Source organism: Eretmochelys imbricata, chromosome 5 (assembly GCF_965152235.1).
Source record: "Eretmochelys imbricata isolate rEreImb1 chromosome 5, rEreImb1.hap1, whole genome shotgun sequence".
Lineage (NCBI taxonomy): Eukaryota > Metazoa > Chordata > Testudines > Cheloniidae > Eretmochelys > Eretmochelys imbricata.
Window position 1 is genome coordinate 128,517,992 of NC_135576.1, and position 23,622 is coordinate 128,541,613.

General features: G+C 42.6%; 1 protein-coding gene across 3 annotated transcripts in view; it reads left to right on the forward strand.

Moving 5' to 3' along the window:
- The window catches only part of GAK (cyclin G associated kinase), a 144,498-nt gene that overhangs the window by 55,664 nt on the left and 65,212 nt on the right, over positions 1-23,622 (forward strand). For all 3 annotated transcript variants that reach the window (XM_077817886.1, XM_077817885.1, XM_077817887.1), the window contains 4 exons: positions 3,789-3,924; positions 4,626-4,738; positions 8,289-8,400; positions 10,824-10,947. In XM_077817886.1, the coding sequence (XP_077674012.1) occupies positions 3,789-3,924; positions 4,626-4,738; positions 8,289-8,400; positions 10,824-10,947 (485 nt within the window). The remainder of the gene's footprint in view (positions 1-3,788; positions 3,925-4,625; positions 4,739-8,288; positions 8,401-10,823; positions 10,948-23,622) is intronic.

Here is a 23,622-nt window from a genome sequence, read left to right on the forward strand (position 1 = left end):
GTGAGGGGGAAAATGGGCTTTGGAGCATGTTTGGATGGTTAACAAATCTGTCTGAAAGAAGGAAGTGAATTGCAGAGCCAAGAGAACCCCATTGCTGCCAGTGTCCTGCCAGCAGCTCCTCCTGCTGTTCTGAGAGTCCTTTAGCTCAATTCTTTTTGTCTGGTCTCAGCTGTGTCTGTATGGAATGGGAGAAAGGGGGTCTCCCAGCTAACCAGATCCCAAACCAGGTAGGGCTGCCTGTTTAAAACAAGCATGTTGAAATCCACCTAGAAACTTGCGGGAGCCAGTGCGGCTCTTGGAATCTTGGTGCTGTATGTGTCCGGCATGATGTGCTACTTACCAAATGGGTGGCGCTGTTGTGCAGAATCTTCAGTATCCCACACCGGCAAAGCACGACACTTTGGGAATTCTGTATGCTGCAATTGATCAGATTCCACCTGAGCTGACTTCTGCTCATGGTCAGGTCACGTTCTCTGCATTTCACAAGTCACCATGACTTAGACGACCTGTTGATGGAAGAAGCTGGAAGATACTGTTTTTAAAGATTTTTGTACCTAAAATAAAGGTTTTATTTTAAGTAATACCACATTTTAGTAGAAATAATGGTGTCTTCTACCAGTTTTAATGGGCATCTCTTGAACTGAAGTTCCTTTTTTTGCTTCTATCTTCAGGCTGAGCTAAAGGAAAAATATTTTTGTTCCCTCAAATAGCAGGTCCTCCTGGGACTTGGCCTCCAAAAAAACCAAATGCTATTGTTTATCAGAGTTCTTCCATTATCTCTAGTGCTCGAGATTATTTTTGTCAAGGCTGTTTTCTTTGCTCCTTATTTTATCCAATTTATTAATTTTGGCTGATGCAGTTTCACTTCTTTAATGTGGCTTTATATCACTTATTTTAGGGTAATTCCTCTGAATCTTTATTGAAACACATTTGGCTGGTGTCTGGTGGGTTTCTAGCACAAGATGTTGATAGCACTAGAACTTCCAAAAGCAGAACCTTTTGACTTTTTCCTGTATCACAGCTCTTTAAAGTTGAGCTAATCAGATTTCTTTCTCTGCACATCTGTTACTGAGTGCATTTGCTCTGTTAAAGGTTAACTCCTTCTTACCTTTAGTTGTTAATATGAGAACATTTTCTGACTCTTCAAAGGTGTTTGTGTACAAAAATAAACAGTTTAGAAGATTAAACTGTAGTAAGCCAAGGCTGGATAGTCTTCATCCAAGAATTTGGAAACAAAAACAAGCTCACTGAGCTGCAAACACAAAAGTGCAACTTCATAGTCACCCTTCAGACATCCAGTATTAATCTGTATTACAGTAGGGACTCCATGTCCAACAGATAACCCATTGGGCTGGGTACAAACACAGTGAGAGTCTCTGCTCCAGCGAGCATACAGTCTGAATAGTCAAGACAGACAGAACATAAGAGGGTAACAAGGAGGCATAGAGAAGTGAAGTCACTTGGCTCAAGTTATGGTATAACATTGTATCCATGTGTTCATAGAGAACTAAGGGTGATTCTGTGAATTACACTGGGCATTTCTTCAGTACCAGACAAAGTAACTAAGAAAGAACTACAAAGAATTGAGTAATGTAACATCATATTAAGCATGTTCTTTGTGATGGTGAATTGTACCATTTTTAACTTGTAAGAATTCTCAGTTAAAACTGATTTATATAATGTAGATGGACAAGGGACTTTTATAAAGGAAGAGGCTATTAAGGGAACTTGGAAACCACAGGGTGGTGTGTTGCATCTTGGGTTTTAAAAACTGGTTAAGAGAGCAAGCAAGTGTAGGAATGAAAAGCTATTTTTTCATTGTGAAAAGATGGTTTATATCTTAAGATTTTAGGAGACCTTTAGTGAAACTGTTTGGTTAATATATTGGGCAAAATTTACTATGCACACAATTCAGAGACTAGTGAAAATCATGAAGGCACCCAGAACTTAACTAGTGTAACCCAAGTAGGTGTGCTAAGTAGATGGCCGCAAAGTGACAGATAGCTATCAAAGTAAATATCTGTAAGTTAAAGCACTTTGGAAGGAAAAACTTAAATAAACCATATACACTTATGGGTTCTGAATGATTGACACCTTAGAAAGTACATTGAGGTGTCATTATGGACGGGTGAAGGAAGGCAGCCTGCTCAGTGCACAGCACCCATCAGAATAACTAACAAGATATTAGGCTGCATTTTAAAGAGAATAAAGAACACCATTACCTAGGTGTTCTACAAATCAGTGATACACGTTGGCTTTGAATGTTGCAATTTGATCACCCCTTGAAAAGGAGGTAGCTGAAACTGGCCAAAGAATGGCAGCAAAAATAATCAGGAGAACGTGAAGCTTCCATATAGAGAATAAAATAACACTGGAACTTAATCTGGTAGAACAAAATGGGATATGATTAAGGTACTCATATAAAATAATGGCCAGTTGAGTGATACTTTTTACCCTTTCCAGAAAAAGGTAACGCTAGAGTTTAAACAGAACTAAAATTATACAGAATATAAAGTGATAACTTGTGACTTGTTGGTATAAGATAGGATTGAGACAGAAGGAGATGAGTCACTATTTTGACCACTTCCTTCAGATGGTCTTCTATTGGTGCAAATAGCCACCATGGCTAGATCTATGAGATGATTGCTAGCAGGGTTAAGAAAAAATTTCCAGGGGGATTTTGCACAATTTTCCAGAAGCATTCTGAAAATCTTGCTGTTCTCTGAAGCATTTGTTACAGGGCACGCTTTTTTCTAAGACCTCTTGCTACACTAGATGGACCACTGGTTCAGTATAGGATCACCACTTCTATTCTTTTTTTTTTTTTTGGTATCTAATGTTAATCGAAGTATCCAAATTTACCTGAAAACATTAAGTGAAATGTTCTCCTTGACTCATCCCATTATTCTTGGATTCTTGCAACAGTAGAACTCAATCCTGACTTTAGGCACGTGCTATTTCCCAGGGCAAATTGTGTGGTATCTATTTTCAGTTATGGAACTGAGTCCCCCACTAACTCACTGGCCTCAGTGTATCATTGTTTTATTGAGGTTTCAATTCTCTTCTGGAATTGTTCGTAAAAAAATTAAAGAATTAAATGGGCCTTTGCATGGGATGCTGTTTGAATAAAGTGATTTGCGCTTTGCAAACTACCCAGTTATGTACTTAGTAACAGAATGAATTTGAATTAGGAGTAGAAAGACAGGACCAAATCCTTTAAGTAGGAGTGACTTACACAGAAACTATGAATGTAGGATTTGGCCCTTAAAAATAGAACATCTTTCTCTTTGGACCTCCTACTCTAAAAATCATTGTGCTACACTTTGCTACATATACAATAAAGGTGTTGATACCTATATGACTGTATATTATACTATAATATAAATCCTTCAATGTGGAGAGAATTTAAAAAAAAAAATCTGAGACTGAGGAAACTATTAAACCTTTAATCATAATGGCAAAACTACCACAGTCTTCATGCTGCTAGAAACTGTTAGTTTGTGTAGACTAGGCTTCTTGTTAATCTTTGATCCTAAAGCATGAAACTTCAAAGGTTTAGTTATTTTAGAAAGCGGGGGGGGGGGGGGGGTAACGCAGCTGAAACACTGTTAATAGTGTTGGGTTCCATGACTAAGCAGTTTGCCTTTATAGCAAAGTTATTTTAGATTTGAGCTTGGTCAGAGTTGTTCCAATATCTAATCGGTGTCCTATCTAAAATTCAACTTTAAATGATTTTCGGTGCCTGAATTACTGACTTTTCTTTAATGTTTGTTTTTATTTCTGTGTAGGCATTGGGCTGTATCCTATATTTATTGTGCTTTAGGCAACATCCATTTGAAGATGGGGCTAAGCTTCGCATAGTCAATGGGAAATACTCTATTCCTCAGAATGACACTCGATATACTGTGTTCCATGATCTCATTCGTAAGTTTAAAATCTTGTTTGTTTATTCTGATGCTTTGTGGACCATACGTCTTTGATCGTTAAAAATATGCGAGGTACCGTGGGATTAATCAATCAGAATTTCCAGTTCCGTTGACGGTGGCGTCGTAAACCGTATGAGAGTGATTAGTTTTTTTAGCTATTTGACATCAATATGAAGAACTTTCAAACTTTTCTACATTCAGTTAAGAACGAGATTTTTGAGTGGAAACCTTCTGGTTTTTCACTGATTTTCAGTGCTTAATCATGGTTAGAATTTTGATAAATTGGCTGGAAATACTTTGCATTTTGGTTCCGATTCCCTGAATTTGTTTCAGAAACTGTTTTACTAAAGTTCAAAAGACAGTTGAACTAATACAGTTGGTTGTTAAAATTCTGATGAAATGGGGTGGGTTCTAAGTTGCCTTTAAACATTTTCTTCAAGTTTGATGCTCTTCTAGTATTTTCTTAGTGTCATCTTGATTCATCACTAAAAGTGTCATCTTGATTCATCACTAAAATCGTTATTCTTAATACATAGCTGTTAAAGGCAAATGATACTTGGGTACAAATTTACTGTTTCCCTGTTTTTTCTGCATGCTTTACTATTGATAATCATGCTGCACTTGAATCCACTGAATAAAGTACATATTTATGCAATCAAAAAAGGACTGTTGTAATGTCTAAATTATTTTTTTTTTTAGGTTCCACTTTGAAGGTGAACCCAGAGGAGAGGTTGTCAGTCACTGAACTTGTGAATCAGCTGCAGGAGATTGCGGCTGCCAGGAATGTGAATCCTAAATCTCCTATCACAGAGGTACGGGAGTGCTATAAAGAGTATAATCCTTCTTTTCCCCACATTCAATCAATAGGAACTTTGAAACAGCTGTCAAAATAGTTGTAGTGAGATTTTCAATTGAGTTTAGGGGATTTATGTGCCTAATTCCAATAGAAATTCGATGGGATTTGGATGCGTAACTAATGGTTTGAAAATCCCAGCCTCAAAGCTCTTTCTCATCCAAATATATTAAAAGGAAACCAATGGTGGTTCTTCCTGCTTATTGTCAGACTCTTGGAAGCATCTTCCTCTCAACAGCATTCCTTCTGGAGGTAGATCTTCAGTGTCACATCAGATTTGATTGAAATTGACCTGAGACATGGTGGTTGTGAGGGTGTGTGTGTGGGGGGGGAGTTAAATATGTGACAGGGAATTTAGGCCTATACAGATACACAACAGCTTAGTTAAACTGATACAGTTAATGCAAATGCCTGTGTGGACTTTTACTTTGGTTTAAGGGTAGCTTATTTCAGTTTCTTAAACCTGTTCCTAATTGACTTGAGTGTCCTTTTGCACAGATTTAAGTAAATAGATTTAAAATCTTGCCTTCATTTGAACTGGTGCAACTCTGCAAGCAGACTAGCCTTTCGAACTGTTGTGATTTTTGCTGCTGTCTGTAAAAGAAACAAAACTTTAAACTTGCAGAACCGAAGTAAGAGTCCACACAGACAGTTGCATTAGTTTTACTGCACTGGTTTAACCAAGGGCAGGTGTCAAGATTCTTTCCCCACTCTGAACTCTACAGCACAGATGTGGGGACCTGTATGAAAGACCCCCCTAAGCTTATTCTTACCAGCTTAGGTTAAAAACTTCCCCAAGGTACAAACTTTGCCTTGTCCTTGAACCGTATGCTGCTGCCACCACCAAGGGTTTTAAACAAAGAACAGGGAAAGAGCCCACTTGGAGATGTCTTCCCCCAAAATATCCCCCCAAGCCCTATACTCCCTTTCCTAGGGAAGGCTTGATAAGAATCCTCACCAATTTGTACAGGTGAACACAGACCCAACCCCTTGGATCTTAAGAACAATGAAAAATCAATCAGGTTCTTAAAAGAAGAATTTTAATTAAAGAAAAGGTAAAAGAATCACCTCTGTAAAATCAGGATGGTAAATACCTTACAGGGTAATAGGATTCAAAACATAGAGAATCCCTCTAGGCAAAACCTTAAGTTACAAAAAGACAGAAAAACAGGAATATACATTCCATCCAGCACAGCTTATTTTACCAGCCATTAAACAAAACGAAATCTAACACATTTCTAGCTAGATTACGTACTAACTTAACAGAAGTCGTAAGGCTGCATTCCTGATCTGTTCCCGGCAAAAGCATCACACAGACAGACAGACCCTTTGTTTCCACTCCCCCCCCCCCTCCAGATTTGAAAGTATTTTGTCCTTTCATCAGTCATTTTGGGTCAGGTGCCAGCTAGGTTACCGTAGCTTCTTAACCCTTTACAGGTGAAAGGGTTTTGCCTCTGGCCAGGAGGGATTTTATAGCACTGTATACAGAAAGGTGGTTACCCTTCCCTTTTATATTTATGACAGCAGGTCTACACTAGAAGTGCTACATTGGTACAGCTGCGGTGCATCTGATGAAGACGCTCTATGCCAATGGGAGAACTCTCCTGTTAGCATAATTACTCCACCTCTGCAAGAGGTGGAAGCTATGTTGGTGGGAGAGCATCTCCTGCTGACATAGCGCCAGTGTGGACAGTGCTTAGTTTCGCTGTAACTTGCCTGGCTCGGGGGGGTGTCTTTTTCACATCCCTGAGCGACGCAAGTTAGATCGATTTTAAGCAGTAGTGTAGATCTGCCACTGCTTGTTCTGTATGAATGGGATTCTGTAGTAGAGGCTGCTGTTGGTCTTTAACTCATGGTTGGCAAGCCCTCTTCTGTCTCCCAAGCTTTGGGGTTAGCTTTCCCAAGAAAACTCTTTTTACCAGCTACAGTTACATTCCTGTTTGCAAGTTTACACTTGGTAAGTTATGGGTTGGATCCAAAATAGTGTAATGTAGCAGCTGCATATGGGTTCAGATTTCTGTCCTTGGTAACAGTGTGTTTTATGCTTCCCCCTTCCTGCCAAGGAGAGTGTGTGCAGCCCAGTTTACCTGTTTGTGCTTCCTCTGGTGATTCCCCTTCTTCTCTGGGAAGTGCTTGTTATTGTCAACATTATCTTCAGTTTTTAAGCCTTCTCCCTTGGTGTCTTTGGCCATATTTGCATTCATGTGGTGGTCCTCTATTTCTGCCTAGGTGAATGGCTCATCCAAGCATAATTTGGACATTAGGCATGTGTCCCCAAACATTGCAATCTAAGTGCCTTATTTCCTGCAGTTCAAATTATCCTTCATGCCAACACTGAAGCTCACTAGTATAGTGGCTGTCTAGGGTACACTTCTGTCTGTGTTCCTTTTTGAGGTGCAGCGACCTAAATTAAACATGTAGTGTGGGATACAGAAGCCTGTCTTGCTAGATAACTCTTGCTGCTTTTTTGTCTCCTACTTGGTGGTCACACTTTTTTCATGAGGAGTGTTTCTTGCTTTAGGGGAAGTGGGAGAGAAGGAAGCACTGGAAGTGTCTGCACACTTGTAAAGACTTTTCTAGAAATGGAAGTAGGATTCTGCTCAAGTGACCCAATTCATGGCTGTCCTATTTGTTGCTTGTCCTTTGCTCTGGAGGAGTGACACTCAGACTGAGGCTCGGGAGTTGCAAGTGGCTCCTTATTGTATCTCCTGTGGCTCTTTGTCACATGCAATATTAAAACACTGAATGATTTAATTATTAACCAGTCTAAGTTATTAACCAATCAAGATGCCTTTTCTATGTTAACCAATTGTAGAATACTTGGTCAGTCGTTTTGCTGTGAGATGTATATAAAAAAAGTAAATGAAACAAATGAAACACAGTCACACTCCTGTGGCTCTTTTGGGGAATGTTGATCGTAATTTGGCTCCTGAACCACTGAAGTCTGAGTATCACTGCTCTGGAGTAAAGGTACCATATCACACTCTTCTAAAGCTGGGCCATCTTTCTTAGCCTTTCCTTTTTCATCTGTGTTGTAGAAGAAAGTTGAGTCCTTATGGGTAAGGTTAGCTCTGGTTAGAAAAATTAGGGATAGGTTTGCAAGGCAGCCACCTTATTGCTAACATGTTGAGTTTATGGTATCAGTATTTCAGCAGTTCAGCTGGGAGATTTTTCCTACCAAGATCCTGATACTCCTGCCATTCAAGCTCGAGTTTTACTTCTGACTTTGAGCAGTAATAACATACCTGAGCAGCCAGTAAAGTGATGCATGCACCCAGAAAAACCTGGGCTGAGAGCCAAACTAAAGAATATTGCCTTGGCTTCTCATGGTGCCTAATGCACTGAAACAAAACTAGTGAAACTTTTTTGTCTTTCAGTAGTTTAAACAGCCATTCAGGGCTAAACAGTGAGGACCGGGCCACTTAAGTTTTGTAACTGTCCTTTTGCCAATGCGGTGTTTATATATAAACTTAAAAAAAATTTCTCCTGATGAATATGACTCTCTGCAGCTCCTGGAACAAAATGGAGGTTATGGAAACAATACTGTGCCTAGAATGTCTACAAGTTCGGTGCCACAGGGCTCCAAGCCTGCAGGACAGCTCAACAATATGTACAATGCAGGTATGTACAGTGATACGCATCTCTGCACACAGTGTGAATACAAACTAGTTAAGTTTATGGTATATGAAAACTTCTGGGTGGGCTTGAAATTTTAAATGAACTTATTTAGCAGAAATGTTAATTTCTGCTGAGTTATACTGCTATCTTGCTTTATGAAAACCACTTAGGTTAAGTAAATGATTATTGTTAAGCAAGCTTATATAGTTCTTGTGAAGGACTTCACATTTGTAGAATGATTCCACCTTCTTCAGAACAGACTTCATGTTTATACATTCAAATGTAAAAATTTACTCCCTACATTCCTCTCACAAGAAGAGAGAAAAGACTCAGCTTGCTTAAGTGCAACAGATGATACCAAATGGCATTGTTAACCTGTGGAATAAAACAATTAGATGAAACACCTAGATGAAAATGACTTTATCTGCACAATGAATATCAGTTCATAAAAATAATAGCAGCTAAGGAAAAGGCAGCACTTAGAAGATTCATATAAAAATTGGAACATGCTATATGAACATAAAAATAGATTGGTTAAGGATCAGAAATGTCATTTTTTCCAAAAAAACTCAAATAAAAACCTCCACTTTAGAAATATATTATGCTAAAAACAGATAATAGCCTACTTTGGTTGAACTTCAGTTCTTCCAACTAATCTGTTAATTGGTCTTAGTCAAAGCATCCTTTTTTTGTGTCTAATATGTATAATCTTGCTAACTGAAATAACAGTTTCTGTCCTGTGTCATTTAATGGCTAAATATTAAACTGTTAACTTCATAAACATAAATGCTTCAAGGAACTGAATATTTCACCTAAAATGAAAGACTGGAAACATAAATAATTTTACTGCATGCAATTTTTTCTCCTCCTTGATTTAAGTTATTTTATTCATACCTTCTGTGCAGCTCATGAGGGAAAAGTATAAATTAAAATAATTTACCTGAAGGGGGAACTTTAAAATGTGGTAAATTTATACTACCAATAAAGGACTTTAGTAATACTATCCACACTTTATTCTCTGTGGGATGAATCTTCCTTCATAACCGGATTGTGTTTTCAAATGCTTTTCTGGCCATCTGGTTCACACAGGGTGAAAGAAGACTATGTATTACACAATATTATTAACAGGCTGTTGTCCAGCGGATGATGATAAAAGGAAATGTTAGTATTCCCGGTAACAAATGTAACTTTCCAAGATAAAACCAGAAATGGCTGTAAAATGTACTACATACGGTCAAGTAAGCTTGTCAGTGGCATACTGCATATCAGGATGATGGCACTAAATAGAAAGACAGCATGCCACAATTTAAACCAGGGGTCTCAAACTCAATTTACCTTAGGGCCAGTGCCAGTCCTCAAATCCTCCCAGCAGGCCAATAATGTCACTGAAGATGGCGTTCAGAAAAGAAAATGTTTATATTGTATCTTTTATTTCGAATTTCTGAGAAGTAATAAAACTGTCATACAACTTCATACAATTTTTTGCCTTCCAGAGAGTTTTTAGTGTTTGCCAGACACCTGGCAATGCTTCAGTTCTGTCAGTTTGTTGTTTGTCCTCAGTGACTGAGCAGTTGAAACCTTCAGGAATGCAGCGAGGTGTCCATCAGATAGTTGTGTTCAGTATTTTGGCTTACTTTTTTCCCCCACAAGGAATATAAACGACACTGCCTCCATGGCTGACTCTGCCTGGCAACTAATGATGCTGCCTCCATGGCTGACTGTGCCTGGCAACTAATGATGGTATCTCTATCCCTCTCCCCTAGCCAATAGGAGCTGTGGGGGCCAATGCCTGCCTCAGACATTGCTGGCAGTGTGGCTCTTTCCTCTGTGGGCCGCAGTGGGGAGGTTCTTGGGCCACAGATGGCCCGCAGGCCAGGACTTTGAGACCCCCTGATTTAAACAGTGATATGTCAGAAATGCATACAGCCAAACACTTGGTGGTCTGTCTTTCCTTCATAAAGAGATGTAAAATGGTTTGTTACATGTTTTGTAAATATAATACCTGTAAACTATTCTGGTTTACCACCATAGTATGTTGGGACCATAGAAAAATATTGTTGTGAAGTTTCAAAAAGAAAAGGAGTACTTGTGGCACCTTAGAGACTAACCAATTTATTTGAGCATAAGCTTTCTTGAGCTACAGCTTTGGTTAGTCTCTAAGGTGCTGCAAGAACTCCTTTTCTTTTTGCGAATACAGACTAACATGGCTGTTACTCTGAAACCTGTCGTTGTGTAGTTTGTTCTTCAGAAGTTGAAAGCTTCATTCTGGGACTGAGTGTAACAGGAAGGCTGATCCTATTTTAGTACATCTTAAGTTGTTGGTAGTTCAGTTTGATTTTGCATTGGGAAGAGAAATTGGAGCACAATTCCGTTACATTCCTTGTTTTTTTTTTAAATTGTAACTTTAATTTGCTTTTTAATTCTAGGCCTGACAGTTGCAGAACTTGACCAGTCTTATGTAGGGTTCTTTGATATTCTCAAAGGTGGAACAGAGCGATTTTTCACAAACATCAAGGATACTTCTTCTAAAATGATCCAGTCTGTGGCCAAGTAAGTAGAAAGAACATCTGTGTTGATAATTTCTAAAAGGGAAGGTCAGAAGTGTCTCATTGAAACTACAAAAAGCATCCTGTTGGTGCTGATATGAGACCAGATATGCCAGTACTCAGTATTCCATTTAAAATTTCGTCACTGTGAACTAATGTAAAAATCACTATGGTAACTGTATCATAGGAGCTAGAACTGGAAAAGAGCATTTTAAATGTAATGAATCTTTAAGTCACTGGGGAATGGTTTTCTGCAATGTATAGCAGAATTCCCCCAAGTAGGGCACCTGGACAGACAGCCTCCTTGCTTTGCCCATTACTGATGATCAGAGCTCACATACTCTAGCACTTTCTGTGCAGCCAGCCAGCCTCAGCATAGGAAGAGCCTCCAGAACTCTGCTCCTCCCTTCCCTTTCTTTTTTTCTCTCTCTCGCTTTCACACATGTTAAGAGAATCTGAGAGAGGGAGGAATGTGGGGTGGGGACTCAGAGCGTGAGGGAGAGTCACAGTGCTGTGAGGGAGTTGTGGGGCAGAGTTGTGTCTAAAAATGTAGACAAAGTCAAGTGGAGGAGGAAGGAGAAGTAATGAGTGAACAAAACAAGAGGGAGAGGGAATAAAAGTGTGAGAAATGTGTAGATTATTAATTGCAGTCACTAGTACCTTACAAAGAAAAAGAAGCTAGAGGAAATATTGATACAGTCTTGTCTACCTGGTGTAGTCTTAAGTGTTTTAAGAATTCCATCATTCCTGAAAATGACTCAAGTGTCTGGAGCTTGTGGGTAGGGAAAATTAAGGCTAGATATGCTGAAAAGTTACCCTTTTCACTCAGTTTCCCTGTATTTCTGGCTAAACAAAACTGTCTCCCTCTTTAGTGTATGCACTCTTCAGATACTTAAACACAGTGTACTCCCTCTTGGTTCGGCCAAGCTATACTTTTTTTTTTTTTTGGCGCTATTTTCTATCTCATTTCTTTCAAACCCATTCCCATTTTGCTGATTTTTTTCAGAATTTCTTTCAGTGTCTCTTATCTTTGTGGTACAGGGATGATCAGAACTCAAGTACGTTTTATTGAACATTAGATGTGGTGTCACAAAGGTGTGAAAATGGACTTTCTTTCCATGATTTAGATGCCTCTGTGTGGGCCAATGTTCCAATAATTCTTTCTGCTGTATTCATTACAAGATCACATGTAATTTATTTGTTGGTACTTTCTCAGATACTCAGCATTAGTGCTTTACAAGAGAGTCTCCTTCCTGTCAAACAGCACTCTGGGCTTATTTACCCTCTAATGTTGTTAGCCAGGTTGAATCTCATTGTTTACTTGCTGAATTTCCACTTTATCTGGGTCCCTTTTTGTACTTTTGGTGTTGGCAACGCCTCCTTTTTGTCAATACTTGCTGAACTTGAAGGGTTGGCTGCAATGCAGAAAATACCCTTTTACTGTTTCTTTGGTGTACAGATGTTCAATTTTCTTTTTAAAAAAGTGATACCATATTAGAAATCAGGTCCTCCTTTCCTCCTGTTGGAGGACCTGGATAGTGAGGTCACATACAGCTGTAATCTGAGTTCTGGCTCCAGATGATAAAGCCTCCTTTAAACTGTTGTATTTTTTTTCAAGTTTCTGAACCAGCAATAAACAGTATCCATCAATAAATGGGAGTCCCTGCACAATTGTTTATTAAACAAATAAAATACTTACTCAGTCACTCTCCAGGAAACAACTCAGAAGCAGGGGAAAAAAAGAGCATTTCAGCCTGTAGCAGTACAGACCCTCACAATTTCCCCTATCCCTAAAGGTCAGGGAGGGAGGACAAGCTTTGTGGTGGGCCCTAAAGGTCACCAGGGTCAGGCAATTTCAGAAAAAGGGGAGAAGAGAGTGCTGGAGCAGCCTTGTGTGACATCACTGGTAGGATTCTCTAGTGTTGCTAATGTCCTCCATGAATGCTGAGTGCAACAGCAGTATTTCGATCTTCCAAGTGTGCTGAGTGCTTCAGACAAGAGAGGTGACACAGGACTGAGAGGAAGGATGGCTGTGTTATGGCACTGGACCAGTAGATGCAGGAGATACAGGTTCAAGTTCTGGCTCTGCCACAGACTTCGTGTTTGACCCTGGGCAAGTCATATAGGAGAAGATTTTTTCAGAAAGCAGTGCATAATTGTAGGCTTCTAAATCCATATTTAACCTTATCACTCACTTTTCAAAATTTTGGTCTGAAGTTTGTGCCTCAGTTCCCTATCTGTAAATGGGGATATTTTCCTGCCTCCGTGTGTTGCAAAGTACGTGAGGCAGTGAGCTAGTACAGTGAAGAAGATATAAGCAACAGTACTTGTTATTAAAAAGTTTAATGTTCTGTGTACATCACGGAGCAGTAAAATGCCCAGGCCATGTTGAGATTTTGCTTTGTAGTTCACCTTTCAAAGGACACTGTTAGGTGGCTTTGCCCCAGAATAATTTGCGTATGACTTTGAAAATTAAATTTAAAATTCAGTATTAATAGATGTGTTCTATCCAAATCTGCCCCAGACTCCCAGACTGCTGTGCTGGGCACCACAACATGGGGAATAGATGGCCAGCCCTCTGTGGAGAAAGAGGTGGTTAGGGACTATTTAGAAAAACTGGACGTGCACAAGTCCATGGGGCCGGATGAGTTGCATCCGAGAGTGCTAAAGGAACTGGCGGCTGTGATTGCAGAGCCATTGGCCATTATCTTTGAAAACTCGTGGCGAACGGGGGAAGTCCCGGATGACTGGAAAAAGGCTAATGTAGTGCCAATCTTTAAAAAAGGGAAGGAGGAGGATCCTGGGAACTACAGGCTAGTCAGCCTCACTTAAGTCCCCGGAAAAATCATGGAGCAGGTCCTCAAAGAATCAATCCTGAAGCACTTACATGAGAGGAAAGTGATCAGGAACAGTCAGCATGGATTCACCAAGGGAAGGTCATGCCTGACTAATCTAATCGCCTTCTATGATGAGATTACTGGTTCTGTGGATGAAGGGAAAGCAGTGGATGTATTGTATCTTGACTTTAGCAAAGCTTTTGATATGGTCTCCCACAGTATTCTTGTCAGCAAGTTAAGGAAGTATGGGCTGGATGAATGCATCACAAGGTGGGTAGAAAGTTGGCTAGATTGTCGGGCTCAACAGGTAGTGATCAATGGCTCCATGTCTAGTTGGCAGCCGGTGTCAAGTGGAGTACCCCAAGGGTCGGTCCTGGGGCAGGTTTTGTTCAGTATCTTCATAAATGATCTGGAGGATGGTGTGGATTGCACTGTCAGCAAATTTGCGTATGATACTAAACTGGGAGGAGTGGTAGATACGCTGGAGGGCAGGGATAGGATACAGAGGGACCTAAACAAATTGGAGGATTGGGCCAAAAGAAATCTGATGAGGTTCAATAAGGATAAGTGCAGGGTCCTGCACTTAGGACGGAAGAACCCAATGCACAGCTACAGACTAGGGACCGAATGGCTAGGCAGCAGTTCTGCGGAAAAGGACCTAGGGGTGACAGTGGACGAGAAGCTGTATATGAGCCAGGAGTGTGCCCTTGTTGCCAAGAAGGCCAATGGCATTTTGGGATGTATAAGTAGGGGCATAGCGAGCAGATCGAGGGACGTGATCGTCCCCCTCTATTCGACATTGGTGAGGCCTCATCTGGAGTACTGTGTCCAGTTTTGGGCCCCACACTACAAGAAGGATGTGGATAAATTGGAGAGAGTCCAGCGAAGAGCAACAAAAATGATTAGGGGTCTGGAACACATGAGTTATGAGGAGAGGCTGAGGGAACTGGGATTGTTTAGTCTGCAGAAGAGAAGAATGAGGGGGGATTTGATAGCTGCTTTCAACTACCTGAGAGGTAGTTCCAGAGAGGATGGTTCTAGACTATTCTCAGTGGTGGAAGAGGACAGGACAAGGAGTAATGGTCTCAAGTTGCAGTGGGGGAGGTTCAGGTTGGATATTAGGAAAAACTTTTTCACTAGGAGGGTGGTGAAACACTGGAATGCGTTGCCTAGGGAGGTGGTAGAATCTCCTTCCTTAGAAGTTTTTAAGGTCAGGCTTGACAAAGCCCTGGCTGGGATGATTTAATTGGGTATGGGTCCTGCTTTTGAGCAGGGGGTTGGACTAGATGACCTCCTGAGGTCCCTTCCAACCCTGATATTCTATGATTCTATGCCCAAAACAGGGGGTACATAGGAATTTAAGTTTTTCCTGTCAGTTTCTCTTCTTTGTCTGGCCCAGTAAATTGAAAGATTGAATAATGCCAGGCCTAAAAGAGATCCCTGCAGGTATCATTCTAGATAACTTTCCCAACTTGGCATGGAACATTGGTGTAGATCATTATCTATTGTTCATAGTCTTTCAGTAAGTTTTCAGCCCAGGTAAAAGTGTTTTTATCCAAGCTCATATCAATTATTTTTGAGATTTCATTAGACTTAATTTTCTTAGACTTTGCATCTGTTTCCCTTTTCCACAGATTATATAAAATTCTAAAGATTTTTTGAGTAAGAAAATCACGTGTATTCCCTAGTTATAAAGGAATAAAACAAAATTAAAATTAAATGATGGATTATCTTTCTCAGGATCTCACATTTTAAACAGCACTTCTGTCTACTCTGATTCTAGTCAGTATTACCAAGCATATTTTCGGTTTAGATAGTTTCTTCATGGATGCTTGAAGTTTATAAGTGCATTGTACTGTGTATGTCAGGCAAGAAGCAGGATAAGTATTCTACTGTACATTGCATTTGCTCCATATTAAAAATGATGTTGCATGTCATAGAGACGAGGTGGGTGAGGTAATCTCTGTTATTGGACCAACATGTCATGGAATCCTAGAAAAGACCTATTAAGTCACTAATAAATAATCTTGCATTATCAATAAGATTAACAAAGAAAATGATTCTTTAACACTCCATATAATTTTAGGAAGTGAAAAGATCTATTAGATCACTGGCAAATGCTGTGGGCTGAGCAAAATCTTAAATGGTTTGTTAGTTTAAATAACTCCAGATATGAAGCCATGGTATAGTTGGTTTTAGGGTTTGGAAAGCTTTCCTGTTATGCAACATACATTTTCTTTGCTCATTTTAATCTTCTTGTAGTCAGCGTGGTCTAGCAATCACAGCTGGGCTGAGTTCTACCCATCAACTGTTGTAGTTTCTGGGCAGCAGCTGGAGGAGTTGCAAGAGCTAGGTTCTGTAAGCAAGAGTCAGGGTCAGAGTCAGGCCTGGAACAGAGACCTGCAGCACCTCCTCTCCACAGTGCTTCTTGGCTGTATTTCTGCATGGCCTTCCGGCGGCATGGTGGGAATATCAGAAGTGGGTTCAAGTCCCCAGATGCTTGCAGCTCTTAATGTGCTCCCCTAAATAACTCTGCCACTCCTCTACGTTCTAGTATTTACATCCTCCAAACACCCATGCTTCCTGTACCTCCCTTAGGCCCACTTCCCAAGTTGTTTGCTATAGCCATGTTTTTGCAGCTGATGTGGTCAGGGTGAAACCCTGCTTTCAGATGCTCACAACTTTCTCAAGATTCTCCATTCAAGATGAAACTTCTCATGTCTGGCGTCAGCTCCAAAGCCAATTATTTTTTTGAAGAGTATCTGTGCAGCTGTTGTTTTCGTGCTATTTTTGATGGGGTGTTTTGCTCTTAATATTTCCTTTGATAATTCAAATGCATGAAATGGAAGCACCAGAAGTGCCATTTGTTTTCCTCGCTGAGGAATCTGTGTTGAGTTGGGGGAAAACAACATTTGGAACCAGGAGAATTAAAGCTGTTAGTGATGAAGATATTTGCACCTGAGTAGCAAATTTTCAAAGATGTGGTATCTCATAGCCTGGGTTACAGAGGGCGGCATTCATCATCTTGACTAGTTTGTGGAGGGCAGTGCTGCTGACGTAAATCCCCTTCCTTTCCTTTTGTGTATCAGTCAGCTGTTGAATGTGAGTGGAAATAATATCTGCTTCCTGCTTAATATCTGCATGGCAGCTGCCAGGGAAGGAGTTGTTAAATGGCTGCACTGATTCTGAAGTCCCAATTAGGTTGATCCTGGCACACATAGCTAGATGGGAAGCAGACCTTTGAGCCAAGATAGCTCTGGGTGGGAGTGAGGGAGGATGAAAAAAGAGTTGGGAAGACCAAAGTGGGAAAGAGGGGCTCTGGTAATCTCTTTCCTGGTTCCTTGAGAGAGCTGTCTGTTCACATGGCTTTGACTTCCATATTCAACATCTTGATTCGTCTTTTATCTGATTTCTGCTATCCTGGCAAGTAACCAGCAAGCCCTAATCTAAAGGACTTTTTCCCCATATTTATTCCTTTCAGTATTTATGGTGCCTTTGACGAATTTGACAACCTTTTACTAGAGACACAGGTCCTTGGGCTTCCATATCTCCCTAGCCTCATTCTCTCTTGGCCTTGCTACCTGTTCCATCAGCAGTATTGTCATTGGATCCTCTCTGGTGCTCTACAAGTGTCTGTGTATTATCACCTTTTATTCCTGTCAGTGATCTTAATCCCTTCCGTGGTGCCACATGACTCTCAGATCTTCCACTTCTCTTTGTTCAAGTTCTCATCTTCCTGTTCTTTTCCTGATGGCTCCTCCATCATTCTCTTTAAACCAGTGGCTCTGAACCATTTACCATTGTGGGCTGCATATGCAGCTCTCTGTGTTCTGTGGGCCGCATCCACAAAATATATATACAACTTTGTATGGCCCTGAGGATATCACATGGGCTGCAGCTGTGTGCTGATTGGGCTGCAAGCAGGCCACTGGTGGTGGGTTGAGAGCCACTGTCTTAAACAGTGAAACCTGAACCTCTTTTCTTACTACTTAAACAATCTTCCTTTCATTCCTTTGCCATTATGTTCAACAGCTGCACTATCTTCCCCCATCATTCATGTTCACAGCCTTGGAGCTACTTGTGACAGTTCCCTTGCCTTCTGTCCTCCCATTGAGGCCTTTGCCAAATCTTGTTTCTCCTGTTACAATATGTCTATTAAAATTTGCCTCTTCCTCAGTTTCCCCAGCTGCAAAGCTATGACTACCCCTTGGTTCTCATATTAACCTCCTGACTTGCTTATCGTCAGTCCATGTAACGTGCAGCACTTAAAACTCTTTTTCTGCTTTTTCAGCTAAGTCATTCTCCTCCCCCTCCTTTCCCCAGCTCTCTCAACCTCCACTGGCTCCGGTTCTCTTGCACCAAAAGTTCAAACTTTTTGTTCCCATTTAAGGCACTACCTACATCCCAACTTTCGTTGCTCTCACCTTCCCTTGTGTGCTCTGCTCACTCTTGTCACCTTGTTGCTTGTTCGTATTCTCTGCTCTCTTCACTTTCGTGCCTCTTTCCATGCTGTCCCCTGTGCCTGGAGCGCCTTTGTGCCGGGCATCATCTCTCCTTCAAAACCCACTCACACCTTGGTTCCTCCTGAGCGCCACTCCTGTCTTCCTCTGTCGTACTCAGTTTAAATATACCTGAATGGAGAAGACTCATTCATAATAGGGTATGTCTACACTACAAAATTAGGTCGAATTTATAGAAGTCGTTTTTTTAGAAATCGGTTTTATATATTCGAGTGTGTGTGTCCCCACAGAAAATGCTCTAAGTGCATTAAGTGCATTAACTCGGCAGAGTGCTTCCACAGTACCGAGGCTAGAGTCGACTTCTGGAGTGTTGCACTGTGGGTAGCTATCCCACAGTTCCCGCAGTCTCCGCTGCCCATTGTAATTCTGGGTTGAGATCCCAATGCCTGATGGGGCTAAAACATTGTCGCGGGTGGTTCTGGGTACATATCGTCAGGCCCCCATTCCCTCCATCCCTCCGTGAAAGCAAGGGCAGACAATCGTTTCGCGCCTTTTTCCTGAGTTACCTGTGCAGATGCCATATTATGGCGAGCCTGGAGCCCGCTCAGATAACCGTCACCGTATGTCTCCTGGGTGCTGGCAGATGTGGTACTGCATTGCTACACAGCAGCATCAACCCGTTGCCTTGTGGCAGCAGACGGTACAGTATGACTGGTAGCCGTCATTGTCATGTCCGAGGTGCTCCTGGCCACGTCGGCCAAGAGCGCCTGGGCAGACATGTGCACAGGGACTAAATTTGGAGTGACTTGACCAGGTCATTCTCTTTAGTCCTGCAGTCAGTCCTATTGAACCATCTTATGGTGAGCAGGCAGGCGATACGGATTGCTAGCAGTCATACTGTACCATCTTCTGCCAGGCAGGCAAGAGATAAGGATGGCTAGCAGTCCTACTGCACCGTCTTCCGCCGAGCAGCCATGAGATGTGGATGGCTTGCAGTCCTTCTGCACCGTCTGCTGCCAGCCAAAGATGTAAAAGATAGATGGAGTGGATCAGAACAAGAAATAGACCAGATTTTTTTTGTACTCTTTTGCTTCCTCCCTCTCCCCCGTCTAGGGGACTCATTCCTCTAGGTCACTCTGCAGTCACTCACAGAGAAGGTGCAGCGAGGTAAATCTAGACATGTATCAATCAGAGGCCAGACCAACCCTGCTTGTTCCAATAAGAACGGTAACTTAGGTGCACCATTTCTTATTGGAACCCTCCGTGAAGTCCTGCCTGAAATACTCATTGATGTAAAGCCACCCCCTTTGTTGATTTTAATTCCCTGTAAGCCAACCCTGTAAGCCATGTCTTCAGTCGCCCCTCCCTCTGTCTGCCGTTGCTCTGACGATCGTTCCGCGCCTTTTTTCTGTGCGGACGCCATACCAAGGCAAGCATGGAGGCCGCTCAGCTCACTTTGGCAATTAGGAGCACATTAAACACCACACGCATTATCCAGCATATATGCAGCACCAGAACCTGGCAAAGCGATACCGGGCGAGGAGGCGATGTCAGCACGGTCACGTGAGTGATCAGGACATGGACACAGATTTCTCTGAAAGCATGGGCCCTGCCAATGCATGCATCATGGTGCTAATGGGGCAGGTTCATGCTGTGGAACGCCGATTCTGGGCTCGGGAAACAAGCACAGACTGATGGGACCGCATAGTGTTGCAGGTCTGGGACGATTCCCAGTGGCTGCGAAACTTTCGCATGCGTAAGGGCACTTTCATGGAACTTTGTGACTTGCTTTCCCCTGCCCTGAAGCGCATGAATACCAAGATGAGAGCAGCCCTCACAGTTGAGAAGCGAGTGGCGATAGCCCTGTGGAAGCTTGCAACGCCAGACAGCTACCGGTCAGTTGGGAATCAATTTGGAATGGGCAAATCTACTGTGGGGGCTGCTGTGATGTAAGTAGCCCACGCAATCAAAGATCTGCTGATATCAAGGGTAGTGACCCTGGGAAATGTGCAGGTCATAGTGGATGGCTTTGCTGCAATGGGATGCCCTAACTGTGGTGGGGCCATAGACGGAACCCATATCCCTATCTTGGCACCGGAGCACCAAGCCGCCGAGTACATAAACCGCAAGGGGTACTTTTCAATAGTGCTGCAAGCTCTGGTGGATCACAAGGGACGTTTCACCAACATCAACGTGGGATGGCCGGGAAAGGTACATGATGCTCGCATTTTCAGGAACTCTGGTCTGTTTCAAAAGCTGCAGGAAGGGACTTTATTCCCAGACCAGAAAATAACTGTTGGGGATGTTGAAATGCCTATATGTATCCTTGGGGACCCAGCCTACCCCTTAATGCCATGGCTCATGAAGCTGTATACAAGCAGCCTGGACAGTAGTCAGGAGCTGTTCAACTACAGGCTGAGCAAGTGCAGAATGGTGGTAGAATGTGCATTTGGATGTTTAAAGGCGCGCTGGTGCAGTTTACTGACTCGCTTAGACCTCAGCGAAACCAATATTCCCACTGTTATTACTGCTTGCTGTGTGCTCCACAATATCTGTGAGAGTAAGGGGGAGACGTTTATGGCGGGGTGGGAGGTTGAGGCAAATTGCCTGGCTGCTGGTTACGCGCAGCCAGACACCAGGGCGGTTAGAAGAGCACAGGAGGGCGCGGTACGCATCAGAGAAGCTTTGAAAACCAGTTTCATGACTGGCCAGGTTACGGTGTGAAAGTTCTGTTTGTTTCTCCTTGATGAAACCCCCCGCCCCTTGGTTCACTCTACTTCCCTGTAAGCTAACCACCCTCTCCTCCTCCCTTGGATCATTGCTTGCAGAGGCAATAAAGTCATTGTTGCTTCACATTCATGCATTCTTTATTCATTCATCACACAAATAGGGGGATGACTACAAGGTAGCCCAGGAGGGGAAGTGGAGGAGGGAAGGAAAATGCCACACAGCACTTTAAAAGTTTACAACTTTAAAATTTATTGAATGCCAGCCTTCTGTTTTTTGGGCAATCCTCTGTGGTGGAGTGGCTGGTTGGCCGGAGGCCCCCCACCACGTTCTTGGGCGTCTGGGTGTGGAGGCTATGGAACTTGGGGAGGAGGGCGGTTGGTTACACAGGGGTTGTAGTGGCAGTCTGTGCTCCAGCTGCCTTTGCTGCAGCTCAGCAATACACTGGAGCATACTGGTTTGATCCTCCAGCAGTCTCACCATTGAATCCTGCCTCCTCTCATCATGCTGCCACCACATTTGAGCTTCAGCCCTCTCTTCAGGCCACCACCTCTCCTCCCGGTCATTTTTGTGCTTTCCTGCACTCTGACATTATTTGACTCCACGCATTCGTCTGTGCTCTGTCAGTGTGGGAGGGCAGCATGAGCTCAGAGAACATTTCATCACGAGTGCGTTTTTTTCTCTTTCTAATCTTCACTAGCCTCTGGGAAGGAGAAGATCCTGTGATCATTGAGACACATGCAGCTGGTGGAGGAAAAAAAAAAGGGACAGCGGTATTTAAAAAGACACATTTTATAAACAGTGGCTGCACTCTTTCAGGGTAAACCTTGCTGTTAATATTACATACATAGCACATGTGCTTTCGTTACAAGGTCGCATTTTGCCTCCCCCCACCGCGTGGCTACCCCCTCTCCCTTCCCCCTCCCCGTGGCTAACAGTGGGGAACATTTCTGTTCAGCCACAGGCAAACAGCCCAGCAGGAATGGGCACCTCTGAGTGTCCCCTGAAGAAAAGCACCCTGTTTCAACCAGGTGACCATGAATGATATCTCACTCTCCTGAGGATAACACAGAGAGATAAAGAACGGATGTTGTTTGAACGCCAGCAAACATACACTGCAATGCTTTGTTCTACAATGATTTCCAAGTACGTGCTACTGGCCTGGAGTGGTAAAGTGTCCTACCATGGAGGAAGCAATGAGGCTGCCCTCCCCAGAAACCTTTTGCAAAGGCTTTGGGAGTACATCCAGGAGAGCCGCGAATGCCAGGGCAAATTTATCCTTTCACATGCTTGCTTTTAAACCATGTATAGTTTTTTAAAAGGTACACACACTGGAGGTCCCTTCTCCGCCTGCCGGGTCCAGGAGGCAGCCTTGGGTGGGTTCGGGGGGTACTGGCTCCAGGTCCAGGGTGAGAAACAGTTCCTGGCTGTTGGGAAAACCGGTTTCTCCGCTTGCTTGCTGTGAGCTATCTACAACCTCCTCCTCCTCATCATCTTCTTCTTCGTCCCCAAAACCTGCTTCCGTGTTGCTTCCATCTCCATTGAAGGAGTCAAACAACACAACGGGGGTAGTGGTGGCTGAACCCCCTAAAATGGCATGCAGCTCATCATAGAAGCGGCATGTTTGGGGCTCTGATGCGGAGCGGCCGTTCGCCTCTCTCTGGTTTTCTGGTAGGCTTGCCTCAGCTCCTTAAGTTTCATGTGGCACTGCTTCGGGTCCCTGTTATGGCCTCTGTCCTTCATGCCCTGGGAGATTTTGACAAAGGTTTTGGCATTTCGAAAACTGGAACGGAGTTCTGATAGCATGGATTCCTCTCCCCCATTCAGCGATCAGATCCCGTACCTCCCGTTCAGTCCATGCTGGAGCTCTTTTGCGATTCTGGGACTCCATCATGGTCACCTCTGCTGATGAGCTCTGCGTGGTCACCTGCAGCTTGCCATGCTGGCCAAACAGGAAATGAGATTCAAAAGTTTGCGGTTCTTTTCCTGTCTACCTGGCCAGTGCATCTGAGTTGAGAGTGCTGTCCAGAGTGGTCACAATGGAGCACTCTGGGATAGCTCCCGGAGGCCAATACCATCGAATTGTGTCCACAGTACCCCAAATTCGAGCCGGCAACGTCGATTTAAGCGCTAATCCACTTGTCAGGGGTGGAGTAAGGAAATCGATTTTAAGAGCCCTTTAAGTCGAAATAAAGGGATTCGTTGTGTGGACGGGTGCAGGTTTACATCGGTTTAACGCTGCTAAATTCGACTAAAATTCTAGTGTAGACCAGGGCATAGAATACACCTCACATTATCTTCATTGTTTTAATGCTCACCCCCCCCTCCCCTTCTTACTGCTTCCTTTGTCTTATGTGCATTTTTTTTTTGTCCTTGACTTTTCACACAACAAATCTAATATGAAGGAACTACTTGGGCGCAGTGGAGTCCAGATAACTTTTAATTAAATACACAAGATGCAAGACCTGACTACATATTTACACTGCTGCTCTGGCAGTTTCCTAAATAGGAAACACAGTGAGCATCACTAGAGGGCTCTCAAACTATTTAAAGGGATACTGCCCAATTCCTGTACCCGATAATTTCCTGTAATTGTTTGATTTAGACTAATCTCTTTGTGGCAGGGACCATATTTTTTATTTCTATCAAGTTCTG